The sequence below is a fragment of the Bemisia tabaci genome, chromosome 1 (assembly GCF_918797505.1).
Source record: "Bemisia tabaci chromosome 1, PGI_BMITA_v3".
NCBI lineage: Eukaryota > Metazoa > Arthropoda > Insecta > Hemiptera > Aleyrodidae > Bemisia > Bemisia tabaci.
The window spans coordinates 22,439,135-22,466,852 of record NC_092793.1 but is presented as its reverse complement, the minus strand read 5'-3'; the positions used below and the strand labels follow the sequence as shown (position 1 = coordinate 22,466,852).

The window sequence follows — 27,718 nt, the reverse complement described above, 5'->3', positions numbered from 1 at the left end:
CAGTTTTTGCAGCTGGCTAATGCGCCCGGCGACCGCCACCGTTGTCGCATCAAGCCGCGTCCCTCCCAAGTAATGCGTACTTTGAGAATTTTTTGTGTGCTAACCCGCAACCTGATTTGCTACAACTTTTTGCCCGGTGCGACTGGGTCTCGTCTGTGTCATTTCGTCGCTTCTCTGACGTAAGAGCGTATCCCGGTTTCCATGTGAGCCCTGTTTCTCATATAAATCCACTCTTTCTGAGGCTCGTGCGGAGATCAAGATGCGCCCTTACGCCAGGCCGAAGAGCGACGATTTCTCCCTTCAACCTTGTCCCCATCACCCCTTTTTGCCATCTTGCCCCGTTATTGCAGTTTGAATGCACCGCTTGCCACAAAATAAGCGTGGTGCTTCGTTCCACTGACTGTAATCCATCGTTTTGCGTGTCCGATCGTTTTGATCGATCGAGATGGATTCTATTTCTTCCTGGATGGATAACCGTTTTGCATATTCGAAGAATTGAAGGCGAATTGGCTTTTCACAATGTTCGTTGTTGCGCAATACAATGTTTACAGTGACGTCTGAATGCCACTGTTCGTGTTCGATGGATATCCATTTTGCATACCCCCCAAAAAGTAGGCGAACTAGCATTCATAACGATCATACTTCCAATGTACGTTGGCCGTGATGAAACAGCGAAAAGTTTGAACAGCACTGGAAAAAAAATCACATTGGATCTAGAGTCTAGACTCTTGATAACATTGACAAGAAAAAATACTTTTGATTCAATCGGATTTTTGCTTGAATCAAAACGAAATCCGCTTAAATTAAGAGGCTAGATCCTAATTGAATCAAGAGTACTTTTTCTTGTCGATGTTTTTAAGAGTCTGAACTCTAGATCCAATGTCTTTGTTTTCCCAGTGAGGCGTTTGAACAGGAAGGAGATTTGTGTGACGTGTATAAAAAAGAAAATGAAGGTATCCTTTCCTGATGGTTTCTCAGCGACCAGAAAAAACCTCTGCATGGTTACAAGACAACACCTGAAGCGAGCCGTCAAGCTTTTAATTTAATGATACTAATATGCGTCGAGTTCAGCAACCCCTAATATAAATACATTGATTTAAGTTTTTTTTAACCGCATAAAACGGTCAAAGCACACTATTTAAAATAAAATCAGTCGAAATAAAAAAGAAAGTTCCATTCCGACATCCGTCAATAGTTTCAGAGCTCAAAATGAGGGGCTTGGAGGACAAAGCACTTAAGTGCATTTTTTGTTTTTTCAAGAAGTACGTGATTGAAGTTTCAAAATTAGGTATATGGAGCTTTATGGCGGGAAAGAAGTCTAGAGTCACATTTTGATGCTTTGCCGTTGGCTTTAAGATGTTAATTTTTCACAGAATATACTTTCAAACTAGTTTTCGTTGAGTTCATGAATATCTCAATTTATTCAAAAACTTTACTCATGTGCCTTGTCCTCCAAGCCCCTCAAATTTAGATTATTTGAATTGTATTTATACCTACACATTGGTTCAACTCAATTGGTTACTTTTTAGAAAACAGAGGAAAAATAAACCAGAAACAAACAAAATTTCAGAAAATAAATGATCATTCTCGTGCATTGACAACGTGGATGTAAATCTTATAAATTTATTTTACTGGGAGGCATAATTTAATGTGATGAAGCAGGAGAAGAGGTTTTTAATTAATTGAGATGAATAAAAAATGTTTGTGAGAGTCTCAGAACGATACTTTTTCATCTCCGCCACTTGAGTGCCAGACAAGACGCTTCAGGCAATTAGTCAACGGCGAGAAACAATCGTAAATTTCTCGTTTTTTTGTTTCGCAATGATTCAATTGTTATTGTTAGCAACGAAATGCTTAAGCGTTTCACCTGACTAGATCTCTCAGCCTTTCCATTTCGCTCTTCAATCACATTGCCATGAACTTTTTACTATAAAGTTCGGATGAGAAGGAAGGAAAGAGTGGATATTAAAAAATTGAGATGGAGAGGTTGTGATTATGCCTACAATAAGAGGGTGGATTCTCAAAGCGGAAGAGTTTGCCAATGTGAAAAAAAAGTAAGTCTATGTGAAATTATGACAGAGTTTAAAGAAATTTGGAAAAGAGATGCTAAAATAATTTGAGCTGAATTTTGCTATTAGGAACTTGAATGTCTGGCTTATGTCAGAAACAGCACATGTGACATAAGTTTTCCTATGCGGGTAGGTGCTTTTATACATGAGCCTGAAAGTAGTTCCTAATTTCAAAATGTAGTCCATGAACTCACCATAGGTCTCTTGCGATGACTGGATGAGAGACGAAACATTCGCTGCACCAAAACCTGGTAAAGTACCAAAAATGAGTCAAAATCACTTGGAATTTCATTAGATGGTTTCCTCATACATATATATACTTTGAATGAGTTTAAAAATGTTCAACCAAATCAAATCAGTTTAGTTATGTTGCCAAACAACAATGAGAGTAAAAAAAAACGTTCGTTTTTCTGTGAGTTACATTGACAAAATAAATCTTTAGCTTGAAAATTTGGATCGCATAGGTGATGATCCAGTACGCTAGTCATCCCCAAGTTCCACTGTCTGATGACGTCGAGAGAAACAAGAGTACACTATAGTTCAACAGGTCACTTCCTCAATCCCCAGATGGCTTACAGTGACCTGACGGGTCGAAATACAGCCAAAAATTTGGTCGACCGACCGAGTCCTTCTGGTTTATCTGGCCGAAAAAAAGTAGCAGAAAGTAACCCAAAGCAAGCAAAGACACGGAAATGTTAACCGTGTACTGGAGGGTCCAGGGGGTCTGGACTCCTCCCCCCCCCCCTTTAGCCTATTTAATTGTACCTTTTTTGACTTTTGGAGGGCAGGATAAAATATTATCAGGGACGTGCGCAAAATAATGTAAATGGACCCCTCCCCCTTTAAATAATTCCTAGCTACGCCACTGCTCCAGATTCTTCCGGCGCACAAGCGAAACTCGATTTTTGCGGTGCCCGGGGGTTGTTTCCGAGTAGCGCGGCGTGAGAACTATTCTCAGCCGGACGAATAATACACATTAATCAAGGACCCGCACGAACGCGGCGAGGGAGAGGTCGGGGGCGCGGGGAGAAAAAAGGGTGAGAATACGGAGACACGACAGGATTGGAAGAGAATTATCACACAAGGACGAATCGCGGCGGAGGGGGAGGGGGAGTGTCCGGGGGTCGGTTACAAACAACTTCCGATTAATGAAGATTAAACTGTCTTGCGTACCACCCGGGGTTAAACCCGCGTGCCATCTTACTGTCAAATAAATACCGGGGAGGGAGGGGGAGGGTGTGAGCAACAGCGTGTGGCGAACGACCTCCTTCCCCGTGCTCCCCCCGCCGACCCCAAAGCTCGGATAACTGCCCCGAAAATTCGTGATTAAATTAGGGCCCGGGTGCCCTCTCAACCTCGTCTGAGTTCGTTTCCCGTTGGACGCGCGGGATTTTATTCTGAGCGGAACGGTGCGCCCTATCGATTCTCTTGCGATGAGTTAGTTGCGCTAATCATAGAATTGTGTTACGATGGTTTCAGTGGAGTACCTGTGTACGGGAGAGAATACATCTCGCCGCGCTACTCGGAAACAACCCCCGGGCACCGCAAAAATCGAGTTTCGCTTGTATTGCCATCTCAATCCTTTTACTACAGAAAAAGTGTGCCGCTCTCTGATTGGTCGGCTATCGAGGAGCCCCAAGTTGGTCCAATGTTGACCAAACCCCACCCTCGCTCCTAGTTTGGCCTGATGTAAACAAACAAGATGACGACAAAGTTCTCTAAAAGTTCTAAACATGAATTTAGATGTGATGGAAATTTTTTTATATCCAACTTCTGAATTGTTCGGATCGAACTTTGATGGATATTTTTTCCGAATATTAACCTTTGAGTGTGATTACCATTCATATCTCAGCCGATAATACGTGTTCCTCTGGGTCGGGATTGCTTACATTGGGCCAACTTTGGGTCCCCATGATAGCCTAAAACTGATGAACCCATCAGAGAGCGGAGCAGATATGGCAATACTCTCCCGTATATAGGTACTCTAGGTTTCAGTTCATTGCTCAGCAATGATTAATATGATATGCCCAAACTCAAAATTACGTTGTCTAATTTTAACGAAGATATCGCCATTGAAAGGCACGACGTGATGATGATGTCATCCATTGGTTTAATCAACCAGGGCAGAGATACAAATTTGCGGTGGTTGGTCAACGTTAAATCAGTAAAAAACGTAAAACATCTAGGCAGAAATATTTCTTGGAGCGGGGGTTGATGGACAAAAATATTGTGTTAAGGGGCCGAATGATGAAATATTCTTAAAATCGCGAATACTAACAGTTTTCAAGCAACATTCTAGGTCCATGAGAGGAGCTACGGCCTACTTGGCTTTTCACACTTGACTACATTGATTCAAGCCTTTTTGTCTATTTTTGTCTTTTTTTAATGGTTTGCACTCCTCTCACATTCACTAACATCCTTCGCTTTTTCTGAGTTCGTGTTGGCTTGTTTAATGAGAATAGATTTTCACTGTAAAAACAAGAGTCAAATATGACATGGTTTTTATTCGCAATTAATCAAAGCAGCTGAATTCAAAATTGTCTAGATCAGAAGAGGCAAAACTATCAAGTGAAATTGTATTCAATGTGGTGAATGTCGTAGCTTATTCAGCTCTGCCTCATTAAAATTATTCAGCACTGACCTTATTTGTAATTATTTCTTAATGGTATCTCAACAAAGTTTAAATTCATTTAAACCTGGAACCCACCGGCTAAAATAATTTTACTTTTGCCTTGAGTAAGAATCTGGAGAGTCTGGGGTACTCCCAGTCGTCACAGGGAAAATAGATGGTTTGACTAAACTTGCTTCAAAACTTCCAGTGGCCGTCTCAAGGGACGCTCCAAGCGCTTGAAAAACCTCACTGTTGCCTGTGTAGGTTTTGAATAATTAGAATTTTTAGAGTTTTAATTAAAATGTGATTGAAAAAAGTGTCAAGAAAAAAAATGAATGCAATAATGTACCTGGATTCAACTGTACAATTCTAATTGCTCTATCCACCAATGTTTTCATAATTTTTTTAAAGACCAATATGAGGGAATGAGATCCATATTAAGCGATGATCATAAACTTGAAAAAATCTGAAGATTTTACCATCATTCTCCTACAAAATCTACTTCGTATTGAAATGTTGACGTTGACCCTTTTTTTTGTGCCTAGAGATGTTGCGGAAGTTCAATCTCAGTTGTTCAGAGGAGTTACTAAGTCGGATAGGTGGCGATATTAAAGTTAACGCTTTTGCCTAAAAAACTATTTCTTGATTTAGACGCATATCCTGGTGTTACTCACAAAACTTCACGATCATAACTGAATTTCCAAGCGAAATGAGCCAGAGGAAAGATACCCTTTCTGTGAAAACAATAAAACAACTTTGAAGGTGATTTTCTATCTTTTAAAACTATTTTCTCATCATGTCATATTTCCATCTATGTCCTTAAATTAGTCATTAAATCACGATTGTGAAGCAAGCAAAACCTATCAGTGACTACATTTATATCCTATATAACCCTTTCGGTTAAACGTCAAAAAATAACGTAATCAGCAATTTCTGTTTGAATGTTTTTCTTTTATCTGGAAATAGGAAATCTACGCAACGAATTATTTTCGATTTATAGAGAATACTTTTGAAAACTAATATCTGACTGAAATATTGAAATGTTGTTTCGTACTTAAGACTAAGTAATGCTGGACCCTTGTTGTTTTAGTTTTCGTTGAATTGTTCGGGCTATTTTTTCATTTCTTGATTTATAGGTGCATGAAATTAAAAAGCTAAGTTCACTTGACATCTATGTTACGCTCTGACTTTTGCACGGCCTTGGGGGCTTGGCTGAATTTTTTAGAAACTTACTCCGCCTTCTTGCACGCGAATGATGAAGAAGGGTTCCAACATGGACGAAATTCCGATTTTGTAAAAGCAAAGAAATGCTTAAGGCCTTGGTGTCAACTGGGTGAAAAGCTTTAGTTCATAACTTCTGTCGCAGCTCCTGTCGTGTCCTTTGAGTACGAAAACATGTAGACAGGTCCCTCCTACTTGAATAAGCATAGTCTTCAGATGAAGCATAGAAACGGTGAAACAGTATGAATCACACAAAGTGAAAGTAATTAAGGTTACGATTGATTCTTAATTTTCATTTCCTCGGGATCCCTTGGAACCTTGTAGAACCAACTTTAAAGCAGGTTAATCCTTCCTTTCTAATCTTATGTTTGCGAGTTTTTTCTGAATACTCAGGATCAAATTCGGAGAAAATCAGTGGCACAAGTGGTGAAAGCGAAAATCCCTGCTAAACGCAAAAACTCCACTGTGATGGTCCTCTAACCAACCAACCAACCAACCAACCAAACCAACAAGGGATCGTCCGTAATATTTTCACACGTCCGAATGAGAAAGCTCAAAGTACGGCCACGGTACATGAGGAAGTCGGAGTTGAGCTCAAGCTCTGAACGAAAGGAGCTTTTCATCTTCAAGTTTGCCCATCAAGAAACATGTTTTCTTTTTGATTCTCTCCGATGATACGAGGAGCATACATAGTTAGGCGGCGGATCATATCAAGGTCCTTTTACTTTTATTACTCGTCCCATAAAAAGTTGCGCTCTCACTTATCTCCACTCCTACAGTTTGTTCTTGCACGAACTTTTTCCCCTCCCTCGTAATCACTCCGTTGCCAAGTTTAACGGTAAACTCAATATTTCACATAGATTCGGATCTCGAGATCCCACCGTGAAATAACATTGCACACGGACCTTGAAGATATAGCTTTCTGATCATCACAAAGTTCAGGAATTTATGCGTTCAAGATTCCACACAGTCAAAAATATCGGTGTGCATTTCACTCTGGGGCCTATTTTGACCCCAGAAAATCCGAATATTATGAATGAGAAGTCGAACTCCGTAAGATTTGAGGTGACTGCATAAAAAGGTTGGCTCCGTTTTACAGAGAAGAGATTCCTCATTTTTGGGGGGGCAATGGGATCCACACTGAAATGCATGTAGGATTTTACTCAGATAATGGTTTAATTTCAATAATTGTAAGATCTAATAATTGTAGCAAAACTATCATTCGGTTTCATCAATGTGACTAAATAACAATTTTTGCAATCATCCAATGAAATTAATTTAGATTGTGCACTGTAACACGGTTCCGCAAGTGCGTAAATGAACATTGTGTTAAAACACCGTATGGACCCATATTTCCCGTATTAGAATGTTCCCTTTTTTTTAAATAGGTCTTGAAAGGTAAATGAAGTAAGCACGTTGAGGTTAGGTCGCGGATTACTAATTCTCTTTAGATCTTGATTAGTGCGACCCCGACCCCTTTCATTCTCTTGGGAAAACAGAAATTATGTCATCTGTGCCAACAGATGAGAAGAATGTATACGTACCTGGAACGTGGTCTGACAGATATGGGAGCTAATATGTTTGTTATGTAGTATTTATTTATCAGACAATTTATTTGTATACATTTCAGCATATAAAAGTCTATGAGGTTCTCAATATGTTATGTGAAAGTAAACGCTGATGTCCATAATTTTATGTCAGCAAGAGAAATACTAAGAGCCTAATTTAAATTATAATTTACAATGAAATTTAAAAGAGAAGGTCCACCGGAGGATTTCTTTTTTATAAAGTTGGCAACTTTGACACTACCCCTGCCGAACTTGCGCAAACAACCATTTAAATCGGTGGAGGGCCGTCGGGTCTCAGCTCGCAGCTTACAAGTTTTATGAGGCAACTTGCAAAGATTATCCGTCGGGCTGGAAGTGTCTATTAGGCACGCAGCTCATGTCTCGCCGACAAAATTTTCGCCAATCAACTCGAATGAAACGAATCTCGGAGGAAATCTATCTTCCTGACAGTCTATTCAAACGGGAAGGGCGTAATTAACATTAAATTAGTGACCGGTCAAAATCAAATTATGGACCAATTAAATCGGGTAAATAGGTTCAAGGTGACAGAAACAGGAGAAATTTTTACCGGAGTCCTGTCTAGAAATATCTATTGTTTCATTTTTATTATATGGACTTACTGCTTTATAATGTATACTTCTGTAGCCCTTGAAGCACCACTGCAAATATGGCAAACGGAACCACCACAATATGGAATTAGATCAAGATATAGGACGCGCGCTTATGACGGCGCAGAGATACAACTATTCGTGTTTGGTGGATGTCCGTGTTGCCTCGGCACAATTGAAGGCGCTATGACGCGAGGCAAGAACTCTCAATGCTTCGCTCTGTGCTGCTAATTAGTAGTCGCTCAGATTTGGGAGAACGGTTTAAAAACGAGACCCCCATACGTGTTTCCTATCCTTGGCTTTCTAACTTAATTCAACTTATTTCCTATTTAATTTTTTTTAAAGGAAGCCAACTGACATCTCCACTCGAACATTTTCGCAATTTCTCCTGTCTTGCGAGGGCTTTTCCCGCAAAATTTTAGGAAAACATGTTGCTTGGTTTCCTTTCAAATACTTAAAGGAGGAGGTACAATTTTGAAACAATTTAGATGTAATTGCTTTGCTTAATTTATAAATTTTAGACTTACTACCGACTAAAAGTATATTACCACTAAATTTTGGTTGCGGGAATGGCTGCATGCTCTCTCGCTGCTCGATAACACCGCCGTGGTGAAAGGTCGATGAGCCTCGATCCAAATCTAATTAAGCTCATCTCCTTCATCACTGAACTTCCTCTCTCCAGCTCTAAGACAAACTCTTGAAATTGGGTTAAGATGAATCCACCAATCGATCGATGGCGACCCCCATCAGTCAGTTCCGCTTTTCAAGTCGTTGCCCAGGCGAATTTCAGAACACAGACGATAAGATTGAAGGAGAGCAGTCCGATTCAGAGGTGGCAATCCTCGATGGTTGGCGACACTGTCTTTCCCTTGAAACCAAATCGCGTATGAATGAGGTAGCTTGCATCGATATTTTTCAGTTGTTTTGCACGTGGTTCCAATATGGACGAAACCCGGTGTTGCCAACTAAATAAATTCGCCAATGTGGTTTAGTGACCGCTTAAGGGTTAAGGGTTCAATTTTGGTATTAATTTTTTAATTTTTCCCACTTTCCTTTTTTTTTTTGGATGAAGACTCTAGAGTATTAATATAGTTTTTAAATCATTTCTGTACAACTGCATATCGATGACGAGATTGCGAAAATGGGTATCTCGGTTGCGGTGTCTCAAAATCTCCGCTCCTATTTTAAGTTTTGAAAGAAGACCGAACCAAAATCATTGCTTAAAATTTTCACAGAATATTCTTCAAGTAGAGAGGAAAAATCACCTCAGTTTTCAAGGAATGACGTTTATTAGTTTCCGATATAGAAAATTAAGCATGACGGGAGGTCTGCAACGCCGCAAACCGAGATACACATTTCTGCAGTTTCACCATCGATACACAGAGGGACAAAATTAAGCAGCAACAATGTTATTAGAGATCATTTAACGCTTGCTAGGTTTCAAACGTTGGAAATCACAGCCAACAGTTCTTTTGTTTTGATTTTCCATCACGCTTAAATCCAAACAAGTATCTAAGATGATGCGTTTCTGAACAAAAGCTAAAAGGCGCAAGGTTATCTCAAACTTTTCTCTGAGGCTCGCCCCTCGATTGTTGAGCGCTTCTGCTGAATCACCAATTTACCTTTCATTTTCCCGACTCAAGCCCTAATTTCCTGGCCTTTTATTGTCTCCCCCCTCTCTCCCTATGAGATGTCAGATTTAAGGTTAAATAACCATTCCAACTCAATTTACACTGAGAGTTGGTGGGCTTTCTGCTTTCTACCGACCTCGATCCTTCAAAGTGACGGTATGAGACTCTGGATCCCATTGCGAGCGTCAATTTCAGGATCAGTCACTCAGCGTGACAAAGGCCTCTTGAGCTTCGAATGCCTCAATTAGGTCCTGAAATAACAAAACCACCCTTGCCGTTGACAAAGTTGCCTTTTACCGATCAAAAAAATCACATTTTCTCTCTTTCAACCCCGGTTATCGAATCAGAACCCATGAAAAGAAAAAAATTACATAGTGAAAGACATTTATAAAATGTGCCTTTTATAATTTCAATTTTGATACGTGTAAAGCTAATCATGTATTCTATATGTAAACGTTATTTATAAAAAAATGTATATTTTTGGTATTTACATTCATAAAAAATAGGAACGAATTTTTTCATGCAAGTGCAAGAAAATCTAAACTTCACAGCTAGATATAATGTCAAGAAATGTTGAACATGTTTATGTAAAGCAAAATCAGTTGCAAATGGTGATGCAAGTCCGATAATTTTTATCAAACAGTAATTTCTTTTTTTAAATAATTCTCTTAAATAACAATGCTCAGTTTGAAGCGTCATAGCATACATTCGAATCATGAAATATTCATATTTTATGCATATATTATAATTTTTTCAATGAGTCAGCCTATGATTATGAATGTCTATAAATAAACGAACTAACTAACTAACTAATTGTCGGGTAGGGGGGGGGGGGGTTAGGAAAGAATATTAGTCTCGATACATCGGTATGAATCAATCTTCAGATTAATTTTATTCATGTTCGTTGACGGTTTTTGTTTTTTCTATTCTTTTTCAAACGGCTAAATAACTTCGGAAGGAGGGGCGGGGGGAGGGTGAAAAGGAAGGGAGACCGGAGAAGCGGCAACAGCGCGAAGTCGAGACGACATTCGGATGAGGGATGAGTGACGAGCAATATGCGTGTCTCTCAGGAGTCAGGCTATGACGCGACTCGACACAAACGCCGCTCCATCAGATTAATAAGCGTCAATTTGCAAAGTATCGATAACCCCTTGTTCCAACGTGGACGTCACGTCGCGTCATCGCGCGCCCGGTAGCCGCAGCTCCGTCCCGAAGCTCGGATGATTCGCGAAAAGCTCAGATTCCGAGGGGGCAGACGAGAATCCACGCTCAAGTGATCGCAGTGCGCAGTCTCAGTGCGTGGATTTTTCATCGACGAAACCGCCTTCAGCGGACAGGGTAGGCAAAACGGGCTTCGTCGAGCAAGTATAGTGGTATCACGCCCCGTTAGATTTTTGCGCGACTCTAACGCTCGGTAGATTCATTAGCTGGGTACGCACTCGAGCCGAATGAGCAGCCACGAAAGACTGCTCGAGTTGTGCGGCAAGTGCGGACGGGTCTACGAACGGCTCGAGCGTTTCTCCCGCACAAGCGGAACGAGCCGAATAGCATCAAAAGCTTTTGATGTTATTCGGATCGTTCCCGCATTTTCCAGCCATGAACCGCTGATTTTTACCGCCCAAAGTGCATCAGTTGACCGCTTGGTTAAGATGGAAAGACATCAAGTGGCAGCCGGTGCTTTTTTAATTATATTCAAGTTGTTAAAAAATAAGAAAAAATCTCTCCCGCGCTTTTGGATGAGAAAGTTATGTAGAGTGCGTGAAAATAATTCGCTCGTGAAGGATATTGACTTCTTCCACTTTCAGAATTTAGTACGCATGAGTTCAGTTGATTTTGAGAAACTGCTCACTATAATTGGGCCGAAAATTACGAAGCAGGTGACCAACTTTCGTGAACCAATCCCGGTATCCAACCGACTAGCAGTCACACTGAGATTCCTAGCAACAGGGGACGCATACACAAGTTTGCAGTACTTGACAAAAATCTCAAAACAAAAAATCAGCGAAATAGTCATCCAAAAGGACGATCATCTTCGCGCTCGCAGCGTTCCCGCGAAAAAAGATCGGATCGTTCTGTTCCTCGCGTTTGAGTGTCTGAACATGTCGAATACGTGCTTAAACTGCTCGCACCGTTCGGCTCGTTCTGTTCGTTCGTCAAAAACGCTCTAGTGCGTACCCAGCTAATTGAATCGACGTATGCGAAAATATCCGATGTCCAAGATAGTGTTTCAGAATTTGAGTGGACAATTTCGTTGTAACTGAACGACACAAGATGGTTTAAGACGTTAGGGATGTAGAAAAATTTTATAAATAATCCCCTAAGTGTAATTAAACGTTTACAAAAAAGATCGATCCTATTCATCAGTGTCGTGGGACAAAAAAACCCCACCGCCATTATGAAACCCTGTACTGGACAACGACCGTTTTCGCAACTGATTTTAAACCTGGATTTTTTCCACTTTATGATGCAGTAGTTGCCGCCACAGCTTGCAAACCTTTCACCATTAATAGAGGCACCAATAATATTCGCACTTCAGCAGGCCGATCGGGACGGTGAGGTGGGGGCTGCATCGAACAACGTAACGTTAAAGAAAAACCCATGAAATCTGAATGCTTGGTTTGAGTGGGATAGAGGGACGGAAATGATGAAAGAGAAAATCTCTGATACGAAAAAATATAGCGTGCAATCGGCTTTGCCCCGTCAAATTATTCAAACGGGTTAGGGGTGGGAGGAAGGGTTCTCCCTAGCGTTTCTCTCCTTTTTGTGTACAAAAATTCCTCCATCCTATTCAGATTTATTTTTATTTAGGATAAACGAGAGAAGAAAGCGCTGAGTTTTCCCGAGTCTTTCGCAAGATTCAATATTTTTTTCTCTCTCGGTCTCTTCCTTTCCTACCCTCTTGGAGCGGAATAATGTAGAAAAAAGCTGTAGCCTTGATTTTCAGTGCCGTCTAATTTACGCGTGTAAAATGAGTAATCTTCTAAAATTTCTCTAGAAGATTTGATCTTAAATATCAAACATAACTATGTGATTACCGCTGCTTGTATGGACTTTTCTTGTGCACCTGTGATACAAAGTTGAATTCCAAGACGAGCTCCGTTCTAAATGTTTATACATCAGCAGCGTGGCGTGCTTTGCGATATATTGATGGATGCAACAGTTAAACCTATGAAAAAAGATCGATGACAGGGTGTTTGCAGTGAACACCTTAATCGATTCTTCACCATAGCTTCAAATAGGGAAATATCGATAATCGATCGCCTCTGTTATATATCCTCATTTTCAAATAAGACCATCGTTTGAACCAACAATAGACGCTATTATAGTTCTTACATCACCACGGAGATTCTTCGGTCTAACGGATTGGATCCAAACAATTACATAACTTCCTTCACTGCTACGGATGATAATCTTAATTCAGAGTTAGGTGACAAATTCAGTATATAAGCCTCCATTGCTTAGCTGTGGTAAAAAATTAATTATTGATCATTTGATGGAAATCTCAATCTACTGTCTGAGCGCATAACATGCTTGCCAGCGACTCAGCTCATTTATAAGTCAGTAGAAGGTGGAAAAATAAGCTAGGTATCAGGAACCCGCACACAAAGCTTTGTTAAAACTTGCACACAAAACTTTGTTAAAATTCATAAAAAATTTAAATAATTTTTAAAAAAACAACTCGCGTGCACGAGGTGTTTGATCATGACGTCGAATACGATGTAATTTTTAGGATTAATACGTATACTTCATAGTTTATTTATAACACCACTACTTTGGTATTTATGATCACAGTTTATTCTTGGCGTCTAAAACTGGAGCGTAATCATTAGTGAAATTTTGCAACGCGGATCGCCGCAGAATCTCCGCAGAAGTTGCGAGAACGATACAGGATTATTTGCGTTAACAAGCAAAGCTCTCAATTAACCGCGAATTCAATTAACAAGCTTAACTGGGTCGTGGAAGCTCAACTTATAATGTCTTTCGCTCGCGATCTTCAGTTAGCTCCAAATTGGTGTCGTGCTTATGGCAACTAAGAAGGAGATCCCGTCCACCTCTCAACCGCTTGTTTCTTCCAGAATACTGTCTCTTGAGAAGTGAAGAGCTCTTTTTGTAGAGACAATGTATTTTGGAGACTTTTTTAAGGTTATCTAAGGGGTCATTATGCAAAGCTAAAGAAGGAAGTAGGGGAAGTTAAGATTGAGTTATCAACACCAGAGTGTAGAGGAGTGTTTCAGAAACATTTTTGAACGACAAAAAATAAAAAAATTATCAAATCAGATGGGAGTTATGGCGGTTTAGAATTTCCAGTTCAGGAACGTGGATTCTCATAAAATATTTTTTTTAATTTCGTACCTGCCATATTAGCTATACAAAATAGCTGGATTAGTGAAAGGGCTAAAACACCCCGGCAACGCACTTGACCGGGCTCGCTCTGGGGCGTAGAGAGCGTGAATATTTCGGGGGCGCCTAAAAGGCGAGTCTCACCAATCCCGAATTTTAGGAGCCACGGATAGCTCACATGGTTGAATGATGACAAGACAACAATTGATTGATTAAATGAAGATTGATTGATTTAATAATCATAGACAGAATACACGAATCAAATTTCAGAACAACGAAACCGAAAAACACAACTAAATCTTCTTCAAAATCTTCAAACTTCCATAAACTCTCCAAAACAACCGAAACTCAAAAATAGACAAAAACTACAGCTAGCACACCAGGACTTGGCGGGGGCAACGGTGTCGGACGACTCTAATGTGCTGATCCTCTATGCCGACGGTTCTGCGGAGGCTGCTGACGAATTTTCACTCAAAACGTTGACGGAAGGTTTGAACCGCACTCATGACTTGGGGGGGCAACGGTCGGACGACTCTAATGTGCTGATCCTCTATTCCAGAGGTCTACGGAGGTTGATTCGACACCGCCGAAAAACACTTTGAGGACTCAGGATGGAATTTTACGTGCACCTGGACATTACACGGATCGCGACATTTCCCATCCGGCGAACATGAGCGACTGAGTTTAGAAATTTCCGGAAAACGCGCGTCACCGTGCACCGCCGCTTCCTACGTCCCGCGCGTCCTGCCCCTTTACGCCAATAGCATCTCACGAAAAGTGCTGATCAATCTAGGCTGGCCGCGGTTCACACGGAAAACAAGCAAAATCTAACCTATGACGTCACAACATTTCCTCCTCGCTGAGCCCGCTGTCCGGCAAGCGATCTGCGCTATTCTCCCAGCACAAGGAGAACATGAATAATTTTTAAGTTTAGGGCTCAATTTTCGTTTCATTAGTGCATCTATATTCTTTCTGTTAACATTGAAATTTACCAAGCTGGCTCAAAGCTGACCTTTTGGGATACGAGAGAGAGAGAGTTTTCCGTCGAAATCTCAAAGTCGGATTGTTATATGTACTCAACAAAAATTGCTACTTGGAGCTATTGTAGACTAAAAGATCCTTCACAATGGGCAGCCACGGTTATTCTATTTAAATTTTGTAAGCGAAAAAATTGTAAAATTGTAGAAATAAAGTTACATTCCTATGAGTCCCATTGTTCAAAATGCCGTCTCTTTGTGCTAGCATGTTAGCACTCTATATTCAGAAAAAAGTTCCACATCAAATAATGAACTTCGGTTCATAATGAACATGAGTGCTTTGATTCAGGTAGCTAAAAATGTATACACACAGATTCCAGCCAGAGACTTCACTTACTCCATCCGAGAACTTTGGTCATCCAAACCGAAAACGTTTGGTGTTCAATACTGCCATGCCAAGTCAAAACACCGTATGGACATTCAGAGTTGCCAGATTTACCAGTATAAAACATATTTCTCCTTGAATTTTTCAAATATTTTAAATTGAATTGCGGCAAAAATTGTCTGAAAAATTTGAAGAAAAAATATTCACAACTTTCCCTGTAAATTCTTATTTTAACAAGGAAAATCTGTCAATGCCCGAAGGCTCATGCGGCATTTTTCATCATCACGGCAAAATAGGAGCCAAAGTTTAGTTTCTTTAACCAAAAAATTGTCCTTGGTGTATCCAAAATTTTGTGAAATCTTCCAAATATACTGCCTTGCTAAGGAAAAACGCCGTATAATCCTTCAGACGCTGTCAAGTTTCCTCCGATTAAAATCGAGATTACTCGGAAAATTGTGAATAATATTTTCCAAAATTTTCAGAAAATTCTGTACGCAATTTAATTAAAAATATCTGAAAATGTCAAAGGGGAAAATGCATGAATGTTTTCAAATATACATGTTAAATCAAAGGTAATTTGGCAACTCACGAATGCTCATACGGCGTTCTTCCTTAGCACGGCAGTATAATGCACCATTCAGTTCAATGACAGCTCATCGTCTTTGACGGAGTCAACTGCAATCGCTGACCCTTTCCGACAGTTCTGAGGAAAAATACTCCTTTGTAATTCGAATATTTTGTCCTCCGTCGGAAGTGAATAAATAATTCGTCGGTCCTCCTTTCCGCACACCCTTACTAAGCCGGTGGAGTCACCGTGGGGATTTAAATGTCACTGTATGAAAATAAGGGAGTGTTGCTCCCCTCCCACCCGGAATTCCAGGGAACAAAGCGCAGTCCTGCACTGATGGGCTAATATCTGCCGGCTCCAACGACGCGTCGCGAAGGGATGCGAGGACATCTCGGCCCCCCGAGTCAAAGCTCCTTGGAAATTGGGTCATCACCCCCTACCCCCTCCACCGTAACCACCACCACTACCACCCGTCTGCGGAATGTCTTTGTTTTTCGCCCTTTGGCGGGCTAAGCCACAGCTCAAGGCTTAACGTTGGTCTTAATTCGCGGTATTAAACGTGGCCGGGATGTCGGACTCACTCGGAAATCCGCGTGTTTTGCACTGATTTAAACGTATGAGTACACTGAAAAAAAAGTAGCTTGGCTCAAACATGATGATTCTTGAATTTGCCGCCAAGAATTTTTTTTATCTTGCTTTAAGCTGAATTTTTCTGCTTGATACAAGAAAAATGAAGCTTGGGTTAAGCAAAAAAGTAGTGTATATTAACCAGCAAAATTCTTGTTTCAATAAGAAATACTTATTGGCGGCAAATTTAAGACTCTTTTTTTTCAGTGTATGCGAGGATAAAGCAATGTAGGGACAGTCGCCGGCTGTGGTCAAATACAGATTGAAATGGTAATGTTTGATGGAAATGCGGTTGTTTAAGTATGATCTACCAAATATGCTGGAACACAAATTTGATGGTTTACCACGGTCTTGTTTTCCTCCATGATGTGAAATACTGCCGAAGTGTTAATTCCTAGGAACTATACTATTTCGGACTCTGTTTGGAAACAACGTATGGGAGCCACAAGTAGCATTATGCAGATGGGTGAGTTTGTGGATGTGCCAAAGTTATAGTGGTCCCTTATTGCAAAATTTAAAGTCCATTTGTGCTATATTGGGCACTTAGAGGGAAACGCAATGATTTTTGTTGGTATGTTGCAGGATAGCATGACTTAGCGATGGATTTTCTATCACCGGGCTGGTGTGGGAGGGGCCCTCAGGGACGGTGGTGGTGCATCGCATCATGTCTGTCCTGCTTCCTGTCCCTGGTTCTGGCCCAACCATTGCAGAGCTGCCCGGCTAATCAGGACATCTCGCCTTGCGTCTGCACCGTCAAGAAGAACGGCCTTGACATACTGTGCGAGGTAATCTACCATCCCTTTCTTCACATTAGAAAAAGAACCTCTCTGTGACAGCCTTTCTTCCAGATAGAAATTTTAACTGATTGCGTATGTCATACATGCAGGCTTCCCTTAATTCAAGTATGGACACTTGAGGGATCGAACCACCAAATTGGTGGTCTTGCTGGGTTATTTCCTCTGAAACAAAGTCTCATTAGATCCATTTTAGAGGGAAGACATAATTTTTCAAAGTCTAAAAAAAAGGCTGGCATTGCCTAAATTATTTGTGTTGTGGGACCTGTGAACAGAGGGCGATCATCTTGAGGACCTATAATATTTATGCAGAGGAAGTTTTCGAAAAATTCTATCTACATTTGGGATACTTAGAGAATGAAAGGAGGAAATCTCTTACAGTGGGATACTTCTGGTTAGAAATCTTTAAAAATATTTTAAAAATCAATTAAAAATCAATTAAAGGTTTTTTACGCACTCCCATAGTACAAAAGGATCAATACTTTTGCTCATCGCTTATTTCACTCATAACAAATGCAGTAGAGCGAAATATGAGGAGCATAAGTTTAAGATTATATATGGTAATGGTACAACGCAAAACCCTTGCAGGAAAGTTCTCCCTTGAGGAGCTTTTATAAAAGCGTAACTTTTCTGACGCAAAAGAGACTAGAATGAAGGTGGTGGAAAATGCTTAATTTTAACACTAATTACGTGAGAGAGGAAAGTAGTTTGCAAGCTGAGAGGAAAAGTATGCTTGTTAACACGGCAGGGAAGTAATGAAAGAGTCCGTATCCGCAAGAAATACGTCTCCACGCAGAGTGTTCACACGTTTCAACTCCTCTTGAAGAGCACCGCAATGGCTATGAGTAACACCATACAAATTTACTTCCTTTGAAATTAGTTATTTTGTGTTACTGTACAGGGTGTTTCAGACCACCCGTACCAGGCCTTTTTCTCGGTTGTTTTGGGTCGCACGAAGTCGGGGACCGCGGGGTTGAATAGGGAATTGACCCCAAGGAATCCGAATTTCGTGGTCCCGAAACCCCCCCATCCCCCCTTGGGGAGTAAAGGGGGGGTCACGATGCTAAAAGTCACGGTTCCCGACCGAATTTTGGATTAATCGCATCAGAATTGAAAAGCACGAAAAATTTCACGTGAAATTGACCCCTAAAAATCCATAATCGGCCCATCCCAGGCCCAAAAATGATCCCCTAAAGAGGGGGACAGTACCTCCCTCCATAATTTCTCTTTGGTCTCAAAATTGACGTAGATTCTCCAGAAAAATATGGTTTCCTCGGTAATCGACCCCGAGAAATCCAAATTTCATGGTCCCGAAGCTCCTCTAGCCTCCCTTGGGGGGTAAACGGGGGGCCCAATTTTAAGAATCGGGGCTCCTTTCCGAATCGCAAATTGATTGCATCCAAATTGAGGAGCAGAACACTTTTACATCTTACGTGACTCCCAAAAGTTTTAATTGACCCCCCTGAACGGCAGAAAGTAACCCCTGAGGAGGGGGGCTTCGCCCCCTCCAAAAGTTTCTCAATATTCTTCTTTGGTCGCAAAATTGACGTCGATTCTCCAGAAAAAGACGGTTTTCCAGGTAATCGACCCTGAGGACTCTGAATTTTATGGTCCCTAAGCTCCGCTACCCGCTCTTTTGGGCAGAAACCGTCTTTTTCTGGAGAATCGACGTCAATTTTGCGACCAAAGAAGGATATTGAGAAACTTTTGGAGGGGGCGAAGCCCCCCTCCTCAGAGGTTACTTTCTGCCGTTCAGGGGGTCAATTAAAACTCTTGGGGGTCACGTAAGATGTAAAAGTGTTCTGCTTCTCAATTTGGATGCAATCAATTTGCGGTTCGGAAAGGAGCCCCGATTCTTAAAATTGGGCCCCCCGTTTACCCCCCAAGGGAGGCTAGAGGAGCTTCGGGACCATGAAATTTGGATTTCTCAGGGTCGATTACCGAGGAAACCATATTTTTCTGGAGAATCTACGTCAATTTTGAGACCAAAGAGAAATTATGGAGGGGGGTACTGTCCCCCTCTTTAGGGGATCATTTTTGGGCCTGGGATGGGCCGATTATGGATTTTTAGGGGTCAATTTCACGTGAAATTTTCCGTGCTTTTCAATTCTGATGCGATTAATCCAAAATTCGGTCGGGAACCGTGACTTTTAGCATCGTGACCCCCCCTTTACTCCCCAAGGGGGGATGGGGGGGTTTCGGGACCACGAAATTCGGATTCCTTGGGGTCAGTTCCCTATTCAACCCCGCGGTCCCGACTTCGTGCGACCCAAAACAACCGAGAAAAAGGCCTGGTACGGGTGGTCTGAAACACCCTGTATGTTTCCAGTAATAAAAATCAATATTTTGACCTTTAAAGTAATTGTCTAAGGACGGTACTAAAAAAAGAAATGGCTTTACTCACTGTCAGTCTTAGCATAAATATGTGCATAACTGTTATTTAACCCTGCTTGCAAACAGTGCGTTTAAAAAAAAAAAAATTGAAACAAAGAAAAGGGAAACTTTATAGGGGAATCCTTGCTGTTTAAGATCACGTTCACCTTAGAGGAGAGTTCATTCACGGCAGAGGCGCAATTTGAATTTTCTTTCATCTTTAAATAGACTGTGCTCATTCAGTTGGACAACAATATTCTTAATATAATTTTATAATTTTGTAAAATTTTAAAATATTAACTAAATAATATTACATTTTTATTTTTCGCGTTGACATTTGAATGATATTTTTTAACTACACTTAGGTAACTCATTGAAAACTTTCAAAAACTACGTTAAATATTAAAAAATATATCGTTGAAATGTCGTAAAATTTTCTTTTAAAAGTTATTTATTTGAAACAATCAATGATTATGATTCAATCTTATGATTTATTTATGAATTTTATTGAAGTAATATCAACCCTCAGATGCCCAAACCGCGTCATATTGACTTGAGGCTTGCTAAAAACACGTGCTCTTCATGTTGTATGAGGCCGGTATATAGGTACGAGCTTTAGATGTAGGTCTAAAATACACCCTAAAAAAAATCAGACGTCAACTTGACAAGTTGTCAAGTTGACAATCAACAATCAAATGTCAAAACACAACCGAAGATAGGGGAGGCGCAATCGAACCTCGTTTTTATAAACTTTTCCCCCCCAAATGTGAGCGACACCTGTTTGGCAGTATAAAACGGAGTATTGCGAGTTTACGCCTCACGCCATCGCGCCTTCAATTTTGCAGATGCAACACGGACATCCGTCAAGCACGAATAGTTGTATCTCTGCGCCGTTACCAACGAGAGTGAATAGTTGTATCTTATCTTGGCGTTGTCATCAACACGCGACGCGAGCAGTCCCATATTTTTAAATTTTCAGTAAGTTAAGGTTAAGTTGGCTCAAAATATGTTATGGTGTAACCAAATCAATGATCATTTTGAGAGAGAGAAAAATGTTCAGACGTCATTTAGGCCCTCATAAAGGGTTCCTGTCTCAAAATTGGTACTTTGGCGAGGGATGTGTCATGTAAGGGAAATTTTTTTCTTTGACGACTACCCCTAGAAATCTCAAGCAGGGTCGAGCTGACCCGTCTATCCTTTCCGAGGGAATTAAATATGGCGGATGAGGAGGAAGGGGTGAGAAATTGCCAATTTACATGTGCTACCAAGAAGGGGAAAATTTGAAAAAAAGAAAAAAAAGTAATGATAACCGTCAAAAGCACATAGAAATAACAAAAGTAGTACTTCAAAAACTATCAAAATCAATGTATTTAAATACGAGTCAATTTGATCCGACTTTGGACCTAGCTTGTGAAAAAAGTCTTAGGCATACAAATTAACATCTGAAAGCTGAACAAGTTTTTAAAACGAAAATAACTTTAAATCTAAAATCATAGCACTGAACTTAGTTTTGCAATCTTCCCGCCTTTTCTCCAAATGTTTAGTTTGAGCGAAAGCGAGTGAGATCTTTCGCACATGCCGCGCGCAGCAGCTCCGGACAAAAAAGTCACGCACGAGCTTCGTTTACGAAGTATGCACTTTACTTACCACCGACCAAACGACCGGCGTTGTCGCTTTGGGCAAATTTGCGCAAATTTTCCGCGAAAAATGCAGGACAAATTTGCATCACACCCGGCCGGAACGACAACCGTACGAGCACCGAGCTCACCCAGTTCCCCTGCGACAGAGGACAAAGTCTCTCCCGTAATTACCTCAACCTCTCTACTTACAGCGCAATTGCAGGCTCTTCGCCACCCCTCCCTCCTTCATTGTGACGTCATCGCTTTTCATTGACTTCCAGCGCAGTTGTGAAATATTCGAGGGTGAGGCATTTTCTAGCTCATTATTCTTGCACCAAGGAAAATCGGTCCCATTAGAGCGAAAGAAATATTTCCTGGACAGTTTTTCGTCGCACTGAGGAAACACGGGGAAAAAGTGACCTGCATCACAATCACAACGTGAGTTTAGTTTATTAAGGCGTTTTTAGGGCTAGGTTTTCTCAAAACTACTTTACATGGCAGGACCAATATCTCGATTTTAAATTTCAGTATACCAAGGTCCCATAAGTACTCTGAATCTATCCGTCGGTAATACATAAGAGTTACCTACCACCTTTCATTAAATGTTAAATATGGGTCATTTGAAAGAAATACTCGGCATTAGCCAGGCAGCTTGAAATTCCCTTTCCAGTAAGTAGCTGGCATCCTTTCTGGACGTTCCTTTCGGCGACTATTTCACACTTCAGTAGATAGAGATTTGTCACCAATGCCACCGGTATACATCTTGCAAATAACGTGATACAGATATATCAGGAGTGTAACTTCTCGATGACCCAGCATCTGTTTGCATCATTAATTCGATGCCTCGAGATGCTAATAAGAGCCGTAAGTCAATACCTGCATTGCCCAATGGATTACTTTATCGGCCGATATAACATTGATTCGGTAGGGAAACCTCAAATTTTCTGAAAATATGGCATCCCTGATAATTTGATACCCGTGCGTCACAGCTTCGTTCGTTAGCGCGACAATTACCGTTCCGTGGTGGACTAAGAGGGCTGATCAATAACTTCAATTAGTAAGAAACGATAAACGGGGTGGATTGTTAACGTTCGTTCGGTTGACCTCACGGTAATTAAACTTGTTCGCGTGCCGTACGCAATTAAATGTATGTTAGGAGGGACGCGGACTCGGTTGACAAAGCCAGAACACACGCCTTGGAAAATTATAGTACAACTGCTCAATATTAAAATCTCAGTGCATGTGTGGTCGTAATGGATCAATCGCGCATGCCTTATCATCGTGGTTTGATTTTTGTATCATATGAATAAAAAGGAAACAGGATGTAAGAATAGTTTTGGGTCTATACCATTCTGATAGGTAGACAAAGCAGGGCAAAACAAAAAATTAGAATGGAGATGTTGCAGGTGTGAGGAATTTGCGATTTGACTGTTGATTATTATGTAAAAGTTCGCGAGAAACACGATGGTGCCACTGGTTTCCTCTGAAATCGACTCCCAAGCTCACAAAAAAGCTCTCAAGTTGAGGCCAAAATGGAGGGGGTATCCCAATCTATCCTGAGAGTCCACCTCTACATCTAGACAAACTCTCCATGCAAAGATGGGAGCAAATACATTGACAGGGCTGCCACTTTATTTGGGGGCTCTAAAAACTGAAATCACGGCAGCCTTGCTAATGTATTTGCTCCCTATCTTTGCATGGAGAGTTTGTCTTGATGTAGAGGTGGACTCTCAGGATAGCGTGGAATATTCCCTCCATTTTGGCCTCAACTTGAGAGCTTTTTTGAGCTTGGGAGTTGATTCCAGAGAAAACCAGTGGCACCATCGTGTTTCTCGCGAACTTTTACACAAGAATCAACAGTCAATTTGTAAATTCCTCACACATGCAACATCTCCATTAGATTTTAAACTAATATAGCTTCAATACGTTTCAGTGCAAACCGGTTGGGAAAGGTGTCAGAAGCGGATCCAGCAATTTGACAACACCGACTTTCCTCCCTTTAAACCTATGTTAAATAATCAATTCTTGTTGGAGCACCTGGCCTAGGGTGTGTCTTATTTTTGAGTTTTGCGAAAATCAAGTTGGTCAACCCCTAAAAAGTTTCTATGTAGTCTCTAAATGAACCCCCTAAAAGGAAAAAATTTTAAAAAAATTTTAACTCGTGCCTCATAGGGCCTAAAGGGCCTAAACCCAAAATTAAAAAATTTTGGCAAGCGACACATCAGTTCTGAAGGAAAATGGCAAGTTACGTTCCTTCTAGACCAAAAATTTCGTCTGTTTTGCCGTATCTTGAAGCGTAAGGTCACAAACGGCCCAATGACGACGTGAGGCCATGGGCTGGCGGGGCGCGCCGCGGCCGGCCCGCCGCTGAGCGTACGCGCGCGGCAGGGTTGCGCATCGCCGCTTTACACCGGCGTAGAGGAACGAACGGTGGGGTGGGAGGGGGATATCCGGTGGAAAAGCATCCACATTTTCTATCCATAATGAGAATGCATTATACTTTTTCAATATAGATGAGGAAATATGAGCCATACAAGGAAGTGATAAAAAGAGTGACAAATACATAATATAGTTTGTACGGTTAGGAGTGTAAGTGGGGAAAATTTGCCGTAACTACAGAACAGCCCTGAAAATCTCCGGGAAATAAAAGCTGCTATTGATGAGAGGTTTGCATGAGAGGTTTAATTAAGGACTAATTAAAAAGATAGGTGCGATGTTGTCGAATCGTAAACCCTTTACGCGATCAAAAGCGATTAGTGTAAATTTAATTGGAAAAGTTTAAGAAAAATTTGATGAAAGAAAATTGCCCCAAATTCGGGAAGTGCTTAAAGTGTTTTTCTATTACGTGAAGTTTTCGCACATTAATGTCAATGGCGGTGCGTCGAAAACCTCTGATCTTGTAATTCCAATATGGAATGAAAAATGTAGAATCCCTGTGATACATAGTGTCCATGTTTTTAAAAATGTTTACATTTTTATGAGGAGTGGAGGCGCGTATCAAAAAATGCTAGCCGTCGATCGCTGGTTCAAGAGAATTTGGAGACTGATTTTACGGCAAAAATCGACGTGTTATTCGACATTGCTTAATGCAATACTCTAGATATCATGGAAAATGAAGAGGATAAAGCATTTTTAATTCTTCAGCGAAAACCTGAATGAGAATGCATAATATCCACAGTGAAGGATACTATCCTTGCAGCAGAGGTGAGGAGAGCAGACAAGAAGGAAGCTCGCGCCCAGGAGAGAGTTTCTCGACAGGAAAAATTCACGCTCGCTTATGAGTCCCGCCAAACGGAAGAAAATAAGTTTTTTCATTTCATATGAAATCACTGAGGGTTTGATACATCAATAAGACTTTGTTTACCCTCCTTTTCATTGGTGTATTTGACGCGGCATCAATTAGAAAGTTTTATTCAATCGGTTCAATCTGGCTTCGCCAGATGAAAAGTGTTCATTGGAAGAATTAAACCAGGTGCGTTACAGAAATTCTGTGCTTGAGTCTTGCTGACACACCAGACTGTTCTGCCATGCTGAGGAAAAAATGCCGTATGAACATTTGAGAGTTGCCAAATTTCCCGTATAAAACATGTATTTTGGAGGAAATTATTCATATTTATCCTTGAAATTTTCAGGTATTTTAGATAGAATTGCGAAAACAACCATCTGAAAAGTTAACAGATAAAAATACAACAGATTAATCCACGAAAGTGCAAAGTGGTCCATAAATAACGTCAGACACTTCTCCCGACTTCTATGTGTAAGAATGTGCCTCCTATTTGGCAATGCCGTCTCTACGTAAGATTCTTGAAAGTTTACGTGACGTAAGGGCGACGTGACTGGAGTCTGTTCACGTACATGACGTCATTGTGAGAGGCGCCATCGCAATTACAGCCATACTCAATTACCGAACCGACCATGCCAAGAAGGGAGGGGTCTTAGGGGAGCGAAAATATTTGCGATTGTGTTACAGAAAAAGCTTTTGACTTTTCAATCAGCGTAAAGCTCAGCTAAATAGTTTGAATCCGGGTTGCTCTACAGAAAAATAACATTGAATCAGTTTAGAATCATAAGACACAAAATGGATTTTGGAATGAATGCATGTCCTCTCCGGTAATGTAAGTAAATAGGTCTCACAATTTGATTATCTCTTACTTGAACATAAAAATGGATTTATGAAGAAACAAGTGCTGTACATGTAAGAATCCGAAGGATTGAAAATGGTGCAACTACAATTTGGATGATTCAGAACTATTTTTTGAAGGGTTTTCTCCACAAAAGAGCTTATCTGCGCTTTTTTTCTACGAGTGAATTAATAAAAAAATATTTTGCACAGATTCAAAAATCGCGATTTAATGTTGCGCGCTGTTTAAAAATTCTTGGTTATAAAATTGTCTTAAAAAATGTAATGTTTGTTTCAGAACACGAACTCGCATTTCATATCACAAACAATGGCCGTCTTGAAAGGCAAACAAAATGTAGTGATATACTACTTGAAGCTAAGGCATAATACGTTGCATAAGCTTCAGGGGTTCGTATTTTTAGGAATGGATATACGACACCTCACAATTCATAACAGCAGTCTAGCTGCAGTAGAAGAATCATCACTTAGTTCAATAGGTTAGTATCTTTTCACATTTTTCTACTTAAAACGGTAAGAATCCATATTAGGTTCTGCCCCAAAATTCAACTTAAGAAAAAATAAAAATCCAATACTTTAGTCGAATGTGTGTATGTTCAATTATGTTTATGTATTGGATAAATTATTATTCTAAACTTTTGACCCATATTTCCCATGGTGTGACCACTGAGTCAATTTTGGACTTATTTCGATATAGCGAATATAGGTATGACCTCTATTCAATTTTAACATGATCAATATTGGAATGCACGATTTATGTTATCATAAGACTTTAAAGCTATTAGTAAATTGTACAACGGGACGTTCAAGACTAATTCACGCGAAAACTTTGACAGTTCACAAAGCGTGTTCCTCAGAAAAGAGCTGAGATGCGAACACGGCTACAAGGCACATAGTGGTTGCTAGAAATGAGGTCGAATTTATGTCTCAGTGCACACCGATGCATGCGGTTTGATCGTTCAAAATCGACGTAAATGCAGTGTTGCTAAAATTGAAATTGTTCGTCGATATTTTATGTTAGCTTTATAAGAGTAGATTTTGATGTCATGATAATTGTGATGATGATTTTGGATGAATTCTTAAAAAAATCTGTTTCATCTCATGTCTTGCAAACAAGCTACGATGATGAAACTTGAAACGCGTTTGATTCAGCCGAATCATCTAGCTTCAATCTGGTGTCTCTGATAAAAAATTGAGATCTTTGACAGAAAAAATGAATTAGGTATTACAGAAAAAAACTTCTCTCCTCGCTTCAAAGATCTGAGGAAAGTATCAAACCTGAACAGACGTCAGGTACTTCGAGATCTGCAACCCTGCCCTGCACTCTGATAGCTCTCTCTGCAAATATTAGAGGTGTATCAAGACTTCACTCTTCCAACCTTTGAGAGAACGCTTGAAACTTTTCAGATATAGATAGCAAGCGGGCTGAGAAGGGAAAGGGATCATTTCAAGCAACTTTCAAGTTGTTCGAGTCGTAAATGATATTTTTGCTACTCTTTGGCCACGTGAATGAGACGAGAGTCTTCCGACGTTTCTACTTTTCTCGAGATAATAAGGAAAACGTTGGATTTTGACACCGGGAAAAGCTTCCTGTGTTGTAAATAATAATTTGGAAGATTTTAGAAAGTGAGGGCTTTTAAAGTGAGGGTTTTACAATTACAAGAGCCTCCTCCCATTTGGCTACTATGAAGCCTGACCCTGAAAGTCTCGCGCAGAAATGCTTTGGTGCAATATGAGCCTGGGCATTAATTTGAGCAGCGTACCTTAAACTATATTTTGTCAGCCGAAAAGTCATAAAAATTGACCGAGTGAATCTATAAACATAACTCAGAAAAAAATGAAAATCTTGGGTTTAAAGACTCACAGTAAAGATTCGTCATTTGTATAATGAGAAAAAAAACCATAGCAGTGCTGGAGCTTCTTCCGGCAAGATCAAGCACAAGGCAGAGGCATACGGCTAATTGGACAGCGTAGAGCAAAAAGGAAACAAGCCACATCAGAAAGGAAACAAGCCACATCAGCTATTGCCAAATTGAACTGGTCGATTTGATTTTTTACAAGAGAACGTTTGTGCGGATTCCTTTGAAAATTTCAAGGGATTTACTTCACACTGTGCAGAAAATTCACTGAAATTCGCACAAAAATCCGTACAACCGTTTTTATGTAAAAAGACAGAACTCCCAATTAA

General features: G+C 40.5%; 3 protein-coding genes across 6 annotated transcripts in view; 2 read left to right on the top strand and 1 right to left on the bottom strand.

The window, feature by feature from the left end:
* Nucleotides 1-27,718, top strand: part of LOC109041147 (vitellogenin) — a 393,940-nt gene that overhangs the window by 282,912 nt on the left and 83,310 nt on the right. The gene's annotated exons all lie outside the window — the stretch shown is intronic.
* LOC109041254 (uncharacterized) overlaps nt 1-27,718 on the bottom strand; it is a 214,121-nt gene that overhangs the window by 132,533 nt on the left and 53,870 nt on the right. For 2 of the 3 annotated variants that reach the window (XM_072298043.1, XM_072298037.1), the window contains exon 5: nt 2,264-2,317. The exons of the other annotated variant lie outside the window; for it this stretch is intronic. In XM_072298043.1, the coding sequence (XP_072154144.1) occupies nt 2,264-2,317 (54 nt within the window). The remainder of the gene's footprint in view (nt 1-2,263; nt 2,318-27,718) is intronic. 3 annotated transcript variants of the gene reach the window in all.
* LOC109041255 (uncharacterized) overlaps nt 1-27,718 on the top strand; it is a 170,769-nt gene that overhangs the window by 100,153 nt on the left and 42,898 nt on the right. For both annotated transcript variants that reach the window (XM_019057526.2, XM_072298050.1), the window contains 2 exons: nt 17,189-17,391; nt 25,811-26,009. In XM_019057526.2, coding sequence (XP_018913071.2) covers nt 17,206-17,391; nt 25,811-26,009 — 385 coding nt within the window. In that variant the 5' untranslated portion in view covers nt 17,189-17,205. The remainder of the gene's footprint in view (nt 1-17,188; nt 17,392-25,810; nt 26,010-27,718) is intronic.